Raw genomic sequence first — 18,141 nt, 5'->3', positions numbered from 1 at the left:
AAATTTTATTATATCATAGTCAGTAGATTAACGTTCAACTCATAATACTATCAATTTTTAACAAAAAAAGAGATAAGTTTATAATATAATGAATAGTATGGTGACCATTTTATAACTTTTAATAACTGAGGAACTCAACAAAGCAATGCTCTATAGTCAAAGGATAATTTTGTAACTTTTAATAGTCGATGGACTTAATAAAATAACACTCTATAGTGAGGGATCATTTGTGTACCTTTTTTAAATACAATATAAACTTTCATGTACTTAAGGTTTTAGATCGAGTTTAAGATTAAGCTTCAATCGAGCTAAGTTTGAGAATATTTAAAGTTCAAGTTTTTTCGAGCTCGAGTTAAGTTTCAATTTTTTATTTTGAGTTAGCTTGAAAAATTTAAGTTTGTGCTTTCGAGTTAAGTCGAGCTACACTTTTTTATTTTAAGTTTGATTCGAGCTTGAAAATTTTAAGGGTAAAGTACATAAATAGTCTCATGACTATATGATATTACTTTATTAGGTCCCCTAACTATTTAAAATTAAAAAATGATCCTCCGACTATATGGAGTTACTTTATGGGTCCCTTGACTATCAAAAGTTACAAAATGGTCACCGACTATTCATTATGTTTCAAATTCGTCATTTTTCGTTAAAAGTTTGACTACAGTCTGAGATGTACATTAACTTGCTGACAGAGACATGATAAAATTTGATTTCATAATCTCAAGCAACTATCATATCTCAATCAACATATTAACGTCAAACTTAGAAGACCGTTAATTTTTTTAATGAAAATGATAAGTTTGGAACATGATGAACAGTTAAGTTACCGTTTTGTAACTTTTAATAGTCGAAAAACTCAACGAAACAACTACCTATAGTCAATGAACTATTTTGTAACTTTTAATAGTCAAAAGACTCAATAAAACGATATACCATAGTTAGAAGACAATTTGTATACTTTACCTAAATTTCGAACTCGTGAGTTTCTAAGTCGAGTCGAAATCAAATTTACACTTTTCAAATTAAATCAAATTCAAATTTATGTTTTTGAATCGGATCAAATTTAACAATACTCAAACCCAAATCGATTTGATTCATTGACATATTGTTGCATGTTGGTATGATATGATATGCCAATGACTACGAGATTGCCAAAAACATCTTTTCAAATTTTGATGGACCGACCACCACCACTTCTTTAAATTATAAAATAAAATTCATAAAAAAATATAACCCACAAAATTGATGTATTTTTGTTTTTCATGAACAGGAAAAAAGGACTATGGTGGTTAGAAACAAACATCTCCAACCAAAAAATATAATTTGATATGTTTGATTAATATGATAGATCAGAATCTGAGTGAACCATTAAAAAGGAAAATGGGGATAAAAATGGAAAATTCAAAAAGGTAAACAACAATAATAATAATTATTAATGGATAAATTATACATTTAATACCTAAATTATCAATTTTGATCTATTTTAGTACCTAAACTTTTAATTTTTTTAAGCTATAGCTAAAATTTAGTTTTTATTTTATTTTAGTACACATCTGTTGAAAACTTTAGTTTTTTTCATTTTTAGTACCTATTCAAAATTTAATATTAAGTTTTTAAAAAATTGAAAGTTTATTTAGGTACTAAAATGGATCAAAACTGATATTTTAAGTACTAAACAGACCAAAACTGATAGTTTAGATACTAAACACTTTAAATTTTTAATAGTAGTACTAAAATGAAATGAAAACTAAATGTTTGGTATTATTTTGAAAAAAATGAAAATTTAAGTACTAAAATGAACTAAAATTGATAGTTTAGTTACTAAATGCACAGTTTACTCTTAATTCATTATAAGAAGAAAAAAATTAGGATTTTCCGATGAGAAAATGTGGTTATTTTGAGTCTATGAGCTCAGGATTCGCAGCAGAAGACTGAAAACCAAAACAAAAATGGCGCTTTTCTTCATCGCTCAATCTTCTTCTCTCTTCCTCTCCCGATCCCTTAAACTCAACTGTTTCTTCTCTCAAACCCCTAAACCCTCGTTTTCCCTCCCACTTAAACCCCGAACCCCCCTCAGTTCATCTCCTTTCATTTCCCTTTCCAGCACCCAATCCGGCCCCACTCCCGAATCCGATTCCGACCGAGAAACCCCCACTCCGATTAACATAACCGATGAATGGGGTGAAAAATCGGAGCTTGGATCGGAACCCGAGTCCACCAAGCTCCCGGATTACGATCCTCCGAGGAACGAGGACGAGTGGGAGGAAGAGTATGTTGAGAAGGGTAATGGTACCGCCGCTGCCCAAGGAGGAGCTTCCGATGCGGCGGAGAAAGAGGAGAAGGAGCGCTTTGATGATAGGGTTTCGGATTTGAAGAGGTGTTTGGTGGATTCGGTTTATGGGACCGAGTTGGGATTTCGGGCGAGTCAGGAGCTAAGGGCCGAGGTTTTGGAGTTAGTCAGTCAGTTGGAAGCGGTTAGCCCGACCCCGGCTCCCGTTGAGGCTACTCAGCTTCTTGATGGCAACTGGATTTTGCTGTGAGTGTCTTCTTTATTAAACACAATCGTTATATGTATAGACGGGACAAATTTATAAAATTTTAAGTGGACGAACTTATATGAGTTAAGATCCATGTACCTTCTAAAACTTTTAAACGATTGTTGGGTGCTGATTGAATTGGAAAATATTTCCTTATTTATTGTTGGGTTGTCCGGTGTTCGATCCACTGGCCGTCTGGGGACGGTAATCACACTTGTTCCGGATGAGACGGAAGACCCATGCATTTATTTATGGCCTGAATTTCTGCCATTATTGACATCGACAGTAGCTTCTTTACATGTTTTGGGGCTCATCATTGATTGGAGCCTTCTTGATGAGTTCATGATTGTAAATATGCTACTACTTGAATTACACATGTTCTCATCTCATGTTTATTTGTCCCTCCTAGTGATTGTTTTGTATAATTTGTATCTCTAATCGATCAGGTATACAGCATTTTCCGAGCTGTTGCCACTTCTGGCAGCCGGTGCAACCCCACTATTAAAAGTGAAAAGTATAAGCCAAACAATTGATACGGCTAGTCAATCTATTATCAACTCCACCACATTGTCTGGCCCTTTTGCTGATTTCTCTTTTAGTGCATCTGCTACCTTTGAAGTTAGATCTCCTTCAAGAATACAGGTAATTCCTAAATTAAACCCTGTTGTTATATATGTGTGTGTATGCGCGCACTCACACTTGTGTGTGTGTATGCGCGCACTCACACTTGTGTGTGTATATGTACGCCCGTGTGTGTAGAATCTGTCAAGACCGGCTTCATTGCAAAGAAAATGGGAAGTGTGTTATCCAACAAAATTATGATGATTGGATCAAAATTTTCCTATGAATTTTCAGGGTAGAAGTATTGTATAGGTCCCTGTACTCTAACATGAAGTGTATTTTGGTCCCTGTAATACAAAATGAGGTAAGGTCCTGTATATTAGAAGAAATTATTTTAATAGTTAAAAAGAATCTTTAGTTTTATGAGATGGACTTAACTAAATGATGTGGGCTGTGGCATTTTTAAGTGGCGTAGCATGTTCAATAATCACCAACCCATTGTAGGTTAACCTGAACAGTTGTACTTAACATGATTTCATACTCTATTAACTGATTAAATGCAATGATTCAGGTTAAGCAACAATTGGTCAAGCGAACATGCCACATCATTTAAAAACGCTAAGTCATATTTTATATTAGTGTTGCATCATTTAATTAAATTCACCTCATAAAATTAACAAATCTTTTAAACCGTTACAGAGATGGCATTTTTGTGTTCCCCCCCCCCCCCACTGAATATGGACTTATTTGCTCATTTTAGAAGTGTAGGGACCGGAATACACTTTATGCTATAGGACATGGACCTGTATGACACTTTAATTGAATTTCCAGCTGGTGGGATACAACTATGAGCAAGCAAAATGTTAATTGGAAGGAATTAGAATGATGATTGTTGTCTTATTATTGAATTTGGAGTATGGTTGTCTTATTATTGAATTTGGAGTATGGTTGGCTTTCTGTTTATTACACTTGAAACCCTTTGGAGTTTGGAAATCTTAATGTATGAAACATTTTCTCCTAAGGTCCTTATAGTCTTTCACGAAACGTCCAGGTTGAATTTAAGGAAGGCATATTGCAACCTCCAGAAGTAAAACCAACCGTTGATCTTCCTGCAGATGCAGAGATTTTTGGTCAGAGAATTAGTTTGTTGCCTGTGCGGCAATCTCTTAACCCACTGCAGGAACTGGCCGCAAACATTTCAAGAACAATTTCTGGTCAGCCACCTCTTAAGATTCCCATTCCCGGCAACCGATCAAGTTCCTGGCTTCTGACTACATACCTCGATGAAGATCTTCGGATATCAAGAGGGGATGGTGGTCTTTTCGTGCTTGCTAGACAGGGAAGCCCTCTTCTGGAGCAGTAGCCATGTGCATTATGCGTATGTATCTATGAAGGAGATATATTAACTGTTGTCGTCGTCTTTTTTACTTGAAGAGGGAATTTTTGCTGTTGAAAACTTGAACATCTCAAGTGTAGGATATAAATCATACAAAACATATGGATGAACTGAAGTAGAAATCAAACCGTTTCATTTCGCGATTGTATTGTATAGTTTTAGACTAGAAATACATGGTTGATGATGTCTATTGCTAATGGCGTTGAGTTGAATCGTCTCTGTTTGTTGGGTTTAGTATTTTCTATTGCATGTCAATGTTAAAGTAGAACCATTATAATGGCATCATTCATATACTGATTGATGGGCACTGGTATTGGAATTTGCCTACTAATACCATGATATCAAAGCTACTAAGTTGATCCTCACAGGGTGTTCAGCTCTTCGAAATGGTTCACAACATTTCCACAACTTAACATGCGGTCGCCGGCCTGGCTGACCGCACCGTATCTATCATCAATCGAGTTGGCAGGTGACCTTTCTCCTCACATAGCTAACCTCGAGTTCCCTAGGGTGTGATCGATCTTGGGAACAATGGCTTCGTGGTTGATCCCCTGAGAAGTTAAACGTAAATGCTGTCGGAGGGGAGATGCATGCAGAGCTCGGTTCTTTGGCTAGGCTTCAACTTCTTCAACTACCCAGGAATAACCTAATAGGAACAATTCCACCTTCATTAGGGAAATATCTCCTCTCCATCATTTTTCTTGCTTTATGAGTCACAATTGCCCTTTTTCATATAAGAAAATCATAATCTCTACTTCATTTTCCCCCTCCATCATTTGGTCCATAACAAAGTAGAAATTCTGTAACTAGAATTGCATGAGAAGCGAAATTCTTTAATGGTTTATACCTAATCCATATTTTTGTAAAATTACTGTTTATCCTTTATATTTTGGAACTTTATAATTTAGTTCGAATATGAAATTTAAACATTTCTTCATTAAATACAGATTTCATAATTATTTAGTCCAATATTATTAACTAAATTAAAAATTATTTCGATATTCAATATTAAAATATTACTTTTTATTAATCTAGGGTAAGTCAAAAGATAGTAATTTTTCAAAAATAACTTTCAATCATTTGACGTTGAATGCTCATATCTTTGTCATTCTCAGTGCTCAAACCCGAGACTTCAAAGAACAACAACAAATTCTTTATCACGGTCACTCGGTTAGTGCTTGAAATACTATTTAAATGTCAAAATAAAATATAATTTGATATTGAAAATTTTGAGATATTTTACGAAAAGTATTATATGCAATTATTTTAAGGGTAAACTATGTATTTCGTCAGTCAGTTTTACTTCAGTTTTTTGGTTGTTTAACCTAAAAAAATTATGATTTTATCATGTAACTTTCGAATTTGATTTTATAATCAGAGGCACGTTTCCCAAGACCCGGGCCAGGGAGGTCCGAAGCCTTGAGGCCACGGTTTCTGATGATGATATCAAGCAAGCCCTGTTATATATGCATTTGACATAGATTCAAAATCCACCAAACACATATTTAGTTTCCATGGTAAGCTCAACTATGGCTTTTAACATGCTTATATGGACCCTTTGTGATTCTTGACACGATTATATAAATTATTTGAGACGCTTTCCAACACATTGTATTTATGATTTAGAGACAACATTTATAGAATTGAATCGAACATGAACACTTCAAAAATATAATATCGACTCTTTAGAATTCATCTGACTGTCCGGCAAATGGCACTTCGTAGATCTCTCTTGAAAACGTAGAGAGATCCCTTTACATGGCTTAATTCCTTCATTAATTTGCATCAAATGATCATTGGCAAGCCAAATTATTCATTTTCCAAATGTAATACGCTGCAGAGAATGGGTTGCCAAGCATATGTCAAGCTTTCCTTGTAAAAAAGAAAACAGTAGGGGGTTAGGAGAATCTAGGGTCCCGTGAGCCAGCCAGTCACTTTTTTCACTGCAAAACAATACCCCAATGTTAGATTTGAACATGAAGGGTCGCTTTAACCCACAGCTCGTTGTGTTGTTTGTATGCATATTCCTATATAGATTTGGGGTCCCCTACACTCCATTGCAGGTCACTGTGTCCCAGTGTTGACAAACCTAAAGCAAGGCTAAATGAAGAGCTCCTTTCTTTTTCCTTCCCTCTTGCTGGCACCAAAAGAGAACTCTGCCTCCTCTCACGTGCATGCATCATATTTTCGGTCTAATTATGAATTCCGTCCCTCTATTTAAGAGATTAATCCATTTAAGTTATCAAAATCTGGTCCTTCTGCATAAGTATGGAAGCACTTGTAGATTGTGCAGATTGTAGAGGAGATGTCACTCGAAACCCTTTTTTCGTCGAACGAGCTGTTGAACGTTATCATCTATGATACTATATTTGCAACCCCATGTAGCAGCCATGGCCATGACTCTTTGGTGACAAATTGTTTCAGCTCCTTGGAACAAGCTGGTACTAGTGGTGGTGGTGCTTTGAGTTGCTTGCCAGTGGTGAACCCGAAACGGCGTTTGAATGGTGAGGCGGTTCAAGGGAGGAAAAAGAAGAGGAGAAAGCCGAGGGTTTGCAAGAACAAAGAGAAGGCACAGACGCAAAGGATGAATCACATTGCTGTCGAGAGAAACAGGCGGAAGCAGATGAATGAGCATCTCGGTGTATTACGCTCCCTCATGCCTCAGTCCTATGTCCAAAGGGTAATTTGTCTTATGGTAAATAATGATTTGAATGAAATATCATGGAAAAAAAGCTAATTATTACTTTAATTTAACCGTTTTCGTCCAATACACACAATATTGAATGGTTTTTTTACATGGTGTAGGGTGATCAAGCATCCACAGTTGGTGGAGCCATAGAGTTTGTCAAGGAACTTGAGTACCTCCTGCAAACACTCGAAGCACGAAAGCTTCGAGTGTTGCAGCAGCAGCAAACTGTTGGCAATGAACTAGAAACCAACGGCGACAAAGATTCCGAATTATTGTCGTCGTTATTTTCACATTTCTTCATGTACCCTCAGTATGCCTGGTCTCAGAATCCGAACAAATACACACCGAAGACAACGGCATCGTTAGCCGATATCGAGGTGACATTGATCCAAACTCATGCTAATCTTCGAATTCTGTCACGGAAAGCTCCCAAGCAGCTTTCCAAGCTCGTTGCTGGTTTTCACTCACTTTACCTTTCCATCCTTCACCTTAATGTTACATCCATGGATACATTAGTTCTCTACACTATCAGCGCCAAGGTATGTAAGATATTATTACATTGTACATGATTTTAGCAAATATTGATGAACATTGTATTGGTTAAAATTGTGGTTTTGGTCCCTCTACATTTATAATGTCATCATATAGTCTATATAATTAAAGGAAATCATGGTGTTTTGGGCTAAGATTTGAAGCAATTTGAATGAAGGTTGAAGAAGGATGCCAACTGAGTTCAGTGGACGACATAGCAGAGGCAGTTCACAACATGCTCAGAAATAACTGAGGAAGATGCTGCAACTGCTGCATTATGTTGATATCAACTTTGGGCTACCCAAAACCCTTTTGATTTATCGTCAAATCACCAAAAATACCATCATCTCCCTCTGTTTTTAGGGTTCTTGTTGAGAGGGGTGTTTAGAGTTTGTTCATTTTTTTCAGTAGATTTTTTTTTTTACTTTGAGTCAATGAAAAGTAGTGTTTTGAATTTTGAGTTTTTCTTAGGCATGACTTTTCATGGTGTTTAATAAATAATGGGATGGATGGTGAGGTCACGTAATTGCATGCTTAACATGCTTTGTATCGGATATATATGAAGAGTTCCTTTGATTCTGGTTTAGTTTATATTTTTTTCTAAAATTATGGTCCAAGTATAATTTTAAAATTTTAATAGGTTTAATGAAATTTTTTAAAATTTATGAAAAGAAGTTTAATTAAGAAAATTAATTTTTTTAAAAGTTTAATCTAAATTTCTAAATTTTTTAAAGGATTAGATTAATCTTTTAAAAAAATTAAGATTTTAAATTATAATTTTTAAAATTTTATGAAACCATGACCCCACTTAGGGAATGGGCATGGGTCGAGTTGAGTCGGGTTTTTGGTCCACCCGACCCGACCCGAGAACAAGGGAGCCTCCACCCGAGACCCGACCCGATCAAAACAAGGTTTCAACCGACCTGAACCCGACCCGATATATAACTTAGAAACCGACCCGACTCGAAATAACATAAAAATTATTTTTATTCAATAAAAACAGTGACTTAATTAAAAAAAAATTATATATAGAGAGGTATTATTGTAATTATTCTTAAATATAAAGGTAAAATTATATATATTTTTTGGATCGAGTCTGGTCAGGTATTTTTCACCCTAAACCCGAACCCGGCCTAACCCGAATACCAACTTAAAAAAACCCGACCCAACCCGAAGCCGAATTTTTTTTATTAAAAAAATATGACCAGATCGAGTCGGATCGAATCGAAAACCGTCGGGTTCGGGTCTTATGCCCATCCCTAACCCCATTAGTCTCTCTTTAGTTCCGCCACTTAGAACAAATACCCTAAAAACCGATATCAACCATTATTGGTGGTTCAACTATTTTTTCAATCAATAACACTTCACATAATTTCCTTTATCTCAACGAAATGAGATTTTTATTGAAGAAAAAGATCATTCAAGATCACCATATACCTCGTTAAAAAATCCCTTTATTTATAAGAGAAAAAACATATAATGGTGATCAAAGATATAGAAGAGACGCCTCTAAACAAAGACATGAACTTGTACTAACCCTAATCTCAAGAGCTTATCAAACTTATTTCGAATAAGATTAACACCATCGCAGTTACATAACAATGATAATCCCCACATGGGCTCTTCCCTACTTCCAAGTACGAGACGTTTCCCCTAAAATGGGAACTTTTCCTCATAATCCCTTGAAAAATTATGCAGATACAAATTAGTCCAATAAAAAATAACACTTTAACCCCTCAAACATTTATAAAATCGTTCTAACCCTAAATAAAAATCTTAACTTTATCTCTGGATTTACGTGTAATAGGACTTGAACTTGAGTACTTCAATTCGACTTTTACCAGTCATATTAACGTATGGTTAACAAAATCTTCCCCCCTTTATATTTTAATTCTCCCTCGAACGCCGTCTCTTTTTTCTCTGTTTTTCAATTAGTTTTCTCTTTTCAATTCATTCAAGCTGGCGATCGTTAATCAAGACTCCTAAATCCGTGAAATCAAGCCCAAAAACAGAAGAATCATGGTAAATAGACACGTTTTTTAACTCAGTGTTCTGCTTTTTTAACTGTTTCTGTTTCCTGTTTTTTTTTTTCTGTACCCATCTGGGTATTCGTTAAAAAATGTGTTTTTAATCGAATGTTGGTTGATTGATAGGGGCCCGATGAAGAAGACAACAACAGGTGGCCGCCATGGATGAAACCTTTGTTGAGGGAACAATTCTTCGTTCAATGCATGCTTCATCTCGACTCACACAAGAGTGAATGCAATATGTACTGTTTAGACTGCATGAATGGCGCTCTCTGTTCCTTTTGCCTTGCTTATCACAAGGATCATCGTTCCATTCAGGTGCATTGAATCGAGTAACGAACGCGTAATTTTATGTTACGAGACGGAATTTCGATTTTACTGATTTTTTGTGCGTGTGTTTTTGGACAGATAAGGAGATCTTAGTACCATGATGTAATAAGGGTATCTGAGATTCAAAAGTATTTAGACATATCATCGTCCTGTTAGATCATTTGTTTGTTGGTTTCACATGTTATTTTTTGATAAATTAATACAATGAATGAATTTTAAGATTATCGAATATGGGACTTTTAGGAAGAGTGCAACGCCTGACCACTGTGTTAAGAAAAAATATTTGTTGTTGACGAGAAATAATATTTATGTTCAACAATTGTTGGAATTAAATTTATTTATTTTAATATATATAAAATATTTATTATAGTAATAATAATTTAACTAGTTTGATTTTAAAATATAATCATATAAAAATATTTCTTTTTAACGATGTTATTTTATGCATTTAATATTTGGTGTGAAGGAGAGGTTTATGTATTAAGGTGGATCCAACAAAACTATTTCTTAGCTCTCACGCGTGGGGAAGAGTTTAAGAGGGAGGGGTCCGACATTATTCCAAAAATAGGTTTGAAAGTGTTGGTTGGTTGGGTCAGATGTTTTAAAGGATTGGTTCCTAGCAGCTGGTTGGGGATGGGGACTACATAAGTACTACGATTTTTATTTAACCCGATTTGATAAGGTCTGATTTTTTATTAAAAAAATCGGGTTCGGGTTGGATCGAGTTGGATTTTTTAAGGGGTAAGGTCAGATCAGATTCGTAGAGGGTGAAAAATTTCGAACCGACACGAAGACAATAATATAATTTTCTTAAAAAATTGTTATTTTTTAACTAAATCCTTAATTTATACCGGGTCAGGTCGGGTCAAATTCATACTCTAGAAAATTGGATCAGGTCGGATAGGATTAGGTGTATGATATAAAAATTTTTAGTCGGATTCGGATAGAGGATATAAATTTTCGAGTCGAGTCGTATGAACAAAAAACCCGACCTCAACCGGACCCGTTGCCATCCCTAATAATGGCAATGGTTTACTTAGCGACAACCATTAAGGGAGCTGGCGTGATGGGTTAGCGGTGTAAACAAGGGTGGTCATGAGACTATACTCGAAAAGTTTTGACTCGATCCAATTTTACAGGATCAGTTCTTTTTTTCTAAGTTCAAATTCAAGTTCAAGTACGACTAGGTCAATATTTTTAGAGGATAACGTTGGGTCAAATTAATATTTAAGGTAAAAATAATCTACTCCACTTGATATGATCATTCCTAATTCAAAATTCAAGCCCAACAAATGTTGACTATGGTAAAAAAATTTGGCAAAAATAGAAGCAACTAATTTTATTAAAAAGAACAAATATTCTAAATATGAGGATTTTCAACTATAATAGTAAACTAAACACATAATTAAGATTCTTCTATAATCAGTAACACAAGAAACTAATCACTTAAGATTATATAAGGATCATATATAAAGAAAATGTGAAAAAATCATCCAAAAATAGCTCGAATAATAGGTATATACAAATAGATCTAATTACTACAATAAACAAACCATAATAGGAAATTAAACTACTAAAAAAAACCGACAAATACAAAGTAAAGGCAAGCATCACTAAAGTTTATAAACACCATCTACGTATCTAAATCTAATTCGAGAGTTTAAAAAAAGTGCACAAGACATAGATATTACCATACGTGTATATATATAAGTTGATCAAGTGTCATATATATCTCATGCATGCGTTGCATGGGAGCTTGTACTTTTATGCCTTGGATGAGGATAACGTATGAAATATTAGGTTAGGGTTTGTTGAGCTGAAAACCTAAAAGCTATGCCCTTCTCTCTTGCGTTTGGTAATTGGATTTTTAATTAAAAAAATTATTACTTTAATAATATTGAGTGGGGCAACGACTTAGATGACGCAGGTGTGAAACGTGTCGGTGCCACGTACTATACTTATTTTTATGTATCATTTAATGCCTAATTAAGCTCAACCATATTCTCTACGTGTGAACAAATCACATTGCTTTCTGCCTACAATGTCGTCCGCTCCATAAACCTATATAAAGGTTAAACTCTTCTATAGTCCCTCGGTTATACATGAGTTATAAACTTATTCCTTATACTCTAATTCGGTTATTTGAGTCCTTATAAATGTTTGGAATTTTAATCCTAACACAAACAGTAATTGTGAATTTAACTATTAATTCTGTTAATTCAACTATTATTTCTTATATTTCTAAAAGAACTATTAGATCTTATACTATGCTTAAGTTGTAAATTTAGTTTATGTTCTTCAATTAGATTAGTTTAAATCATTAATGTAATTTAGCCATACTGTCTTTGTATCATTTAGTCCACGATTGAAACTTTAAAAACTAAAAAGTGCAGGGATTGAAACTGACTAAATTAAAGTATAAAGACTAAATTTACAACTTGTGTATCATACAAGGGTTAATGACAGAATTTGATCCCAATATTATTGTCAATCTCGTAAATATTACACATACCACTAGGAAGTCTCAAAATTCAGTACCAAAACGCGACGTTCAATCCACCAAAACTTATCAATCGTTGCCCAACCTCACGTACTAACGAGTACAAGCAATAAAAGCTAGACATAGGTCTAATTTCCTTTCGGTCCCTTTACTCTTTACATATTTAGAATCTAATCTCTATTTTTTTTACCAAATTCTGTACTTTAATTCTAAAATTTTAATGTTTTTCACTCTTTTTATTAAATAATTAAAGCCCAACTTATATTATCATCAAAGGGTTTCTGTTAAATTATATTATATTCTATTTTTTATATTATCATAAGATCATTACTCTCTTTGAAAATACATATTTAATAGGATGTGTAGTGTACCTGCTTGTAAAGTCTAAAGCCAAAGACTAAAAATGATTAAACTCTTGGGATTAAAAGTAAATGGTCTAAATTTAAAATGTGTGGATAGTACAAGGACTGTTAGTAGAATTAGACAAGAAAGTTAAAGCTAACCATGGTTAACATCCTAGCTGTTAGGGAAATAACCATGGTTAACTCAACTGCCCCTATCAAAAAGCTTCCTTCTTAACGAACACCACAAAGGAACTGCGGACAGCAAAAGAAAAAAAAAATGGCTTTCTACGCCGACGAAGAAAAGGTCTGGAAATGCGCAAAGCATCCTTCGAAACGACACCGCAGTGGAATCTGTCCCGTTTGTCTCCAAAACAAGCTAGCATCTCTTTGCCCCGACTGCGCCCACACTCGTCCGTGCGCGTGCACCGCAACCTCTTCTTCTTCATCATCCTCATTTTCCTCCTTCTCCTGCTTCTCAACCGCCGGTGATGTCTCCGATTTCGGAGCCGTATTCCGAGTACCTAGTCTCATCGGAACCGAGCCTGCGTTCCGGCGATCCAGATCCCTCGGGATCTCTTTCCTCCGTTTGAAACCAGAGAATTTGACCGAAAAGAACGATTTATCGGCGAGCAAGACGCCGTCGTTTTGGTCGATGTTTAGAGGTAGTACTAACACGAGCAAGCGATTCGACAGCGGGGTTCATCGGAGAGAAGTCGAGAAAGAGAGTGTAACGACAGCGGTAGATGAAAGGATGATGATGAGGAAGTCGAGGTCGATGGCGATGGAGATGACGTCACATTCCGGAACCGGAGACTCGAAATCCTCCACGTCGACGAAAGGGAAGGGATGGTACCTCACGAGTCCGATGAAGGTTTTGAGGCGAAGTAGGGTTTCGAAATTCGTTTTCCGGCAGCATTAGCCTGTGTTTCGAGGTTGATTAGTGCAAGTGTTCCATTATTACTATTATTTGTTCTTTATATTTGTATAGTAAAAAAGAAATTAACAATCTGACTTGAAAATTATATATCTTCTACCCATTTTGACTCGACCCGAAAATATGTATCATCCATCTGACTTCGATCCAACACGGGATAAAATAAGTATTTAATTAAAATAATAATAAATTTTTAAAAGAAATTACACTATTATCCCAAGTCAGACCGAAGTTTTTTCACTCTCTATCCGAACCTAATCCGACTAGACTTCACTCCCTTAAAAAATTTAACTAGATCTGATCTGAATTCGATTTATTTTTTTATAAAAAAATATAACTCTATCAGATCACGTCGCTTCAAAACTCATCGATTTCGAGTTAAATTCATGGTCCAGTAGCAATACATGATCTTAATTTGTTGCTTGAGGGGGGGGTTAAAAGACAAGTCATGTGGGGGAGAACGTGGAAGTGTGTCGTTTTGATATTTGGTGGCATTGAGAAATGTATATTCATAAGATTCTCATTTTGTTGGATTTTCTAAATCCAACGTACAATTTCATATGGCAACAGACATGTGCACACGAACGCCATTTCCTTTATTGTCTTTGATAATTGGTGGGTGGTGTTGGATAAAGTAAGTTGTATTTCTTTTGTGTGCGATTAGAAGATAGTACCATTACCAACAATAAGTTGGTCTACTGGCATGAATTACTAGGTCCCTTAAGTAAGGTTAGGGGTTCGAATCCTGACGTTTGTGAATTGAGCAAATTGGGTTGGGAGGGTCGCCCTCGCCTCTGCAGTACCTGATCTGGATTAATCGGTCAATAGATCAGATATCAGTGAATAATTTAAAAAAAGATAATATCATTTGTCTAGGGATTAACGGTTCTTTAAACATATTCTCGGTTGAATTGGCACCTAAATCAGCTTTTATCACGTCGTGAGAATTTAAACTCACTATACAATGAATAAACCCATCAGGATTAAAGAATATACGGAAACATAAATAAACTATCAGGACTACCTAAACCACCAATAACAAGTTGTGATCTCTCGAAAAAAATATCTATATCATATCGACAAACAAGTCCCCGATTTTAGTAAAAATATGTTATTAGTCCTATGCCATTTTACGCAGGTTGCCAACTAAGAATCGACATGTATAAGATGGGTCAGATTATTGATGTTGTTAGATTTGGCTTGAAATTAAGTTGGCAAGTTGGAAATTTCATCTTGGTTTGTGGTCAATTTTGAAACTACGCTCGTGTGGGAAATAACCCGATTTCCCCAACAGATGTTAGATGTAGTCTCTGTATGACGAATTCAGAAACTAGACCCCATATTGATTCATCCTTTTTGTTAATTAATTAATACACAACACCATGAAACCTAAGCTCGGTTTTCACGTCTTTAAAAAAAATGTAAGAAAACAATGTGTCATAAACCTGGAATTTCACATTTTGATGATATTCACTACGAAACAAATCGGTTGTTTATGGTAAAAATATGTACGGCTACCACACTATATCTGTAACATCCTCAATACCGGGTTAGTGACTAAATTGTAAAATTTCAGAATTTAATGATTAAAGTATAATAATTGAAGGACTTATATGAAAAATGTGGTGTAGGATCAAATTTGAAAGAATGAGGAATAGAAGGACAAAATAGTCATTGACGAGGGAAATAATTTAATTATTATGGTTATATATGTTTCCACGTGGAGTGAAGAGAGAAATATATAAGCTTCTAGAGTTCTCTTCTTCTCTTCTTTTCTTCCAACGTGAAGACTCATTGCAAAGGTGAGGTTTCTCCTAAGTTGATTGTTAGTTGAAATTTAAGGTTGGTTTTGATCCTTAGATGATAATTAAGCTTAAGGAAAGCTTAATTTATTTTAAAATAACAAGATGAAGGGTGTATGAAGAATTAAAAATTAGGAGTTCTTGAATGAAATCTTAAAATAGAGTTCATATTTCAAATCGAAGGTTGAATTTGACTTGTCATCGACTTAATCGGAGTTCATATTTAAAATATTTTTCGCAGATAAATTATTAATAAAACATAAGAGGTGGTGGCGTAGTTGGCTAGCGTGTAGGTCTCATAGCTTGGTTAAGTTATCCTGAGATTGAGAGTACGAGCCTCTCTCTCACCCCATGTTTTTTGATCTAATTGTAGTTTTAGTCCTCCAACCATTATGAAATTTAAGATTAATCTTTTTGGCTTCCATTAGTTATAGTTTGGTAGAAATATTATTAACAGGAACCAAAATTAACAAGGGGTGGTGGCGTAGTTGGCTAGTGCGTAGGTCTTATATATTGGTTCAGTCATTTTGAGGTTGAGAGTTTGAGTTTTTTTTCATCCCATATTTTTTCTTTAATTGTAGTTCTAGTCCTTCAATCATTGTGAAATTTAAGATTTAATATCTTTTGGTAGACAAATTATTAACAGAAATTTAAAGCACAAGGGGTGGTGGCGCAGTTGGTTAGCGCATAGGTCTCATAGCTTTGTTAATTCTCCTGTGCTTAATGCAGAAACTTCGATTATATGAGGAATTGTTTGTAGAGGAGATTCGGAAATAGTATAGCAAACGTATTATTACACATGGTATGTATACACTCGGTAAGTATTCAAACAAACTATATATAAGGAGCAGTTGTTGATGAGAAACAGTGTAGATCTACATTTGTTCCATGAAATTATAAATAAACCGATATATATAATTCGATAGATAATTATAAAAAAAAAAGTTTTTACTTTCCATTTCAAAGTAAATTCGTGTTGCAGAAACTCGGTACTGACTCGCTCACTCGAACCCTAATCTTGTTTCTCATTCTTCATCTTAAATTATAAGAACAAATCCTTCTTTCTTCTTATTCATTTCATTCCATTTGGCACACTTTTAGCTGTCTTTGATTTTTCGAGATGTTGTTGGACATCTATGCCCTAGGTGAAGCTTTAGATCAAGCTCTTCAATGGATGTTTCCTTGCAGTTGATGCTGCTAATGTAATTCTTTTCCCGATTTATATTATTGTTGGCTGATGTCGTCATTGAATGCGAAGGACTATTTAACGTCGGATGCAGTGCCGGAATGTTTATCGATGTTGCCTTCGAGTTGAAAGAGGGATATGGTGAAATGGACCATGCATTCATAGGTGGAGACGAGGTGAACACACCATTAGGGTTATGGAATTGGTAGAGGAGGCACGAGCCTCCATTCGTGGTGAATTCTTGAGTCGGTATAAAGAGAGTCGACGCGGAATTAGTCGTGGTAGATGATGAGTTCGGGCCACCAGGCTGTACAACCTGGTGGAGCCGAGCTTTATCAAGGCAGTGAACATTCATGTAACCGCAACGCATTACTCGGCAAAAAGTGCAAGTATAAGACCTCGAAGGCCAAGTAGTCCCCAACGCATTACTCGTGTCCTCGGTGAAGGCCCTAACTTCCCATGAATCGTCGTCCTTTGGTTGCGCCTTAGGTTACCACATCCACGAGCCGGTGGTGGAGTTCGCGTCGGGCTGGTGGTGATGTTGGTTATGAGTTTGTTGAGATTGGACTAACTTTTGAAGTTGGGTCAATGAGAGAAGGCCGACCTCGGCAGCCACGGTGATAAACGCGACAGAAATATTTGCGGAAAGAATTGATGTTAAATATAGGGGGCAAATGGGGGATGGGGTTTGGGAATATAGAGAACAAAACCCTAACACCGGGCATATCACCCAAATGTTGTACCAAACATTTGGATTTTTGCAACTTCAATGTTAAATAAATGACTTAGTCCAGTTATTATTTCGACAATACTTTATAGTAATAAGCTTTTATTATTGTTATACTTTTGCTGAATGTTTTTCGTATATTAATTATTTGTGGGGCGTTTTCCAAAGTAATACTTTTTAAGAAATCATATGACTTTATAAACTCACTTCACTTATTGAAGTGAAACTCAGCATGAATTGATCATATCTTCGTAATCTGTCAATCTACGAGTAATTATAAGGATCTTACACATATTACCAGCTCAAATAATCATTATAAAACTCTTGAATAAAAAAAAGATGGAACTTCTCGTCTTCAACTATATTTATTCTACTTAGGGATGAATATAGGTCGAGTTGTGTCGGATTTTTGGTCCACCTAAGTCTGACTCGAGAACAATGACTCCACCACCCGAATGAACTGATACCTTCAATGGATCTACATATGATGAGGTTAAAATTTGACTCGAAAATAAAAATTGTTTCAAATTGTATTATTTATCCTAATCATATATCATATTTATTACATTATTTAAAATTT

The 18,141-nt window shown here is 35.3% G+C and overlaps 2 protein-coding genes, 1 long non-coding RNA gene and 2 pseudogenes across 3 annotated transcripts; 4 read left to right on the top strand and 1 right to left on the bottom strand.

Moving 5' to 3' along the window:
- The first annotated feature begins 1,898 nt into the window (after window positions 1-1,898).
- On the top strand, window positions 1,899-4,635 carry LOC120213753 (probable plastid-lipid-associated protein 3, chloroplastic). Its single transcript, XM_039211809.1, has 4 exons — window positions 1,899-2,533; window positions 2,981-3,176; window positions 4,147-4,477; window positions 4,532-4,635. Exons 1-3 carry the CDS (start codon window positions 1,947-1,949, stop codon window positions 4,456-4,458), a joined length of 1,095 nt encoding a protein of 364 aa, XP_039067740.1. The 5' UTR covers window positions 1,899-1,946; the 3' UTR covers window positions 4,459-4,477; window positions 4,532-4,635.
- Window positions 4,636-6,796: 2,161 nt separating this feature from the next.
- Window positions 6,797-7,995, top strand: LOC120213621 (annotated as a pseudogene).
- A 1,651-nt stretch (window positions 7,996-9,646) lies between these two features.
- LOC120213687 lies at window positions 9,647-10,211 on the top strand. Its single transcript, XR_005524806.1, has 3 exons — window positions 9,647-9,733; window positions 9,865-10,056; window positions 10,147-10,211. It is a non-coding gene; the product is annotated as an uncharacterized LOC120213687 (long non-coding RNA).
- A 2,952-nt stretch (window positions 10,212-13,163) lies between these two features.
- Window positions 13,164-13,902, top strand: LOC120213571. The gene has a single exon (XM_039211674.1). It carries the CDS (start codon window positions 13,190-13,192, stop codon window positions 13,829-13,831), a length of 642 nt encoding a protein of 213 aa, XP_039067605.1. The 5' UTR covers window positions 13,164-13,189; the 3' UTR covers window positions 13,832-13,902.
- Window positions 13,903-16,745: 2,843 nt separating this feature from the next.
- On the bottom strand, window positions 16,746-17,854 carry LOC120213620 (annotated as a pseudogene).
- Between the last annotated feature and the right edge of the window lie 287 nt (window positions 17,855-18,141).

The sequence above is a fragment of the Hibiscus syriacus genome, unplaced genomic scaffold (assembly GCF_006381635.1).
Source record: "Hibiscus syriacus cultivar Baekdansim isolate YM2019G1 unplaced genomic scaffold, ASM638163v2 tig00110044_pilon, whole genome shotgun sequence".
Lineage (NCBI taxonomy): Eukaryota > Viridiplantae > Streptophyta > Magnoliopsida > Malvales > Malvaceae > Hibiscus > Hibiscus syriacus.
Note: the sequence above shows the minus strand (reverse complement) of the source record. Positions and strands in the feature narration are given on the sequence as shown.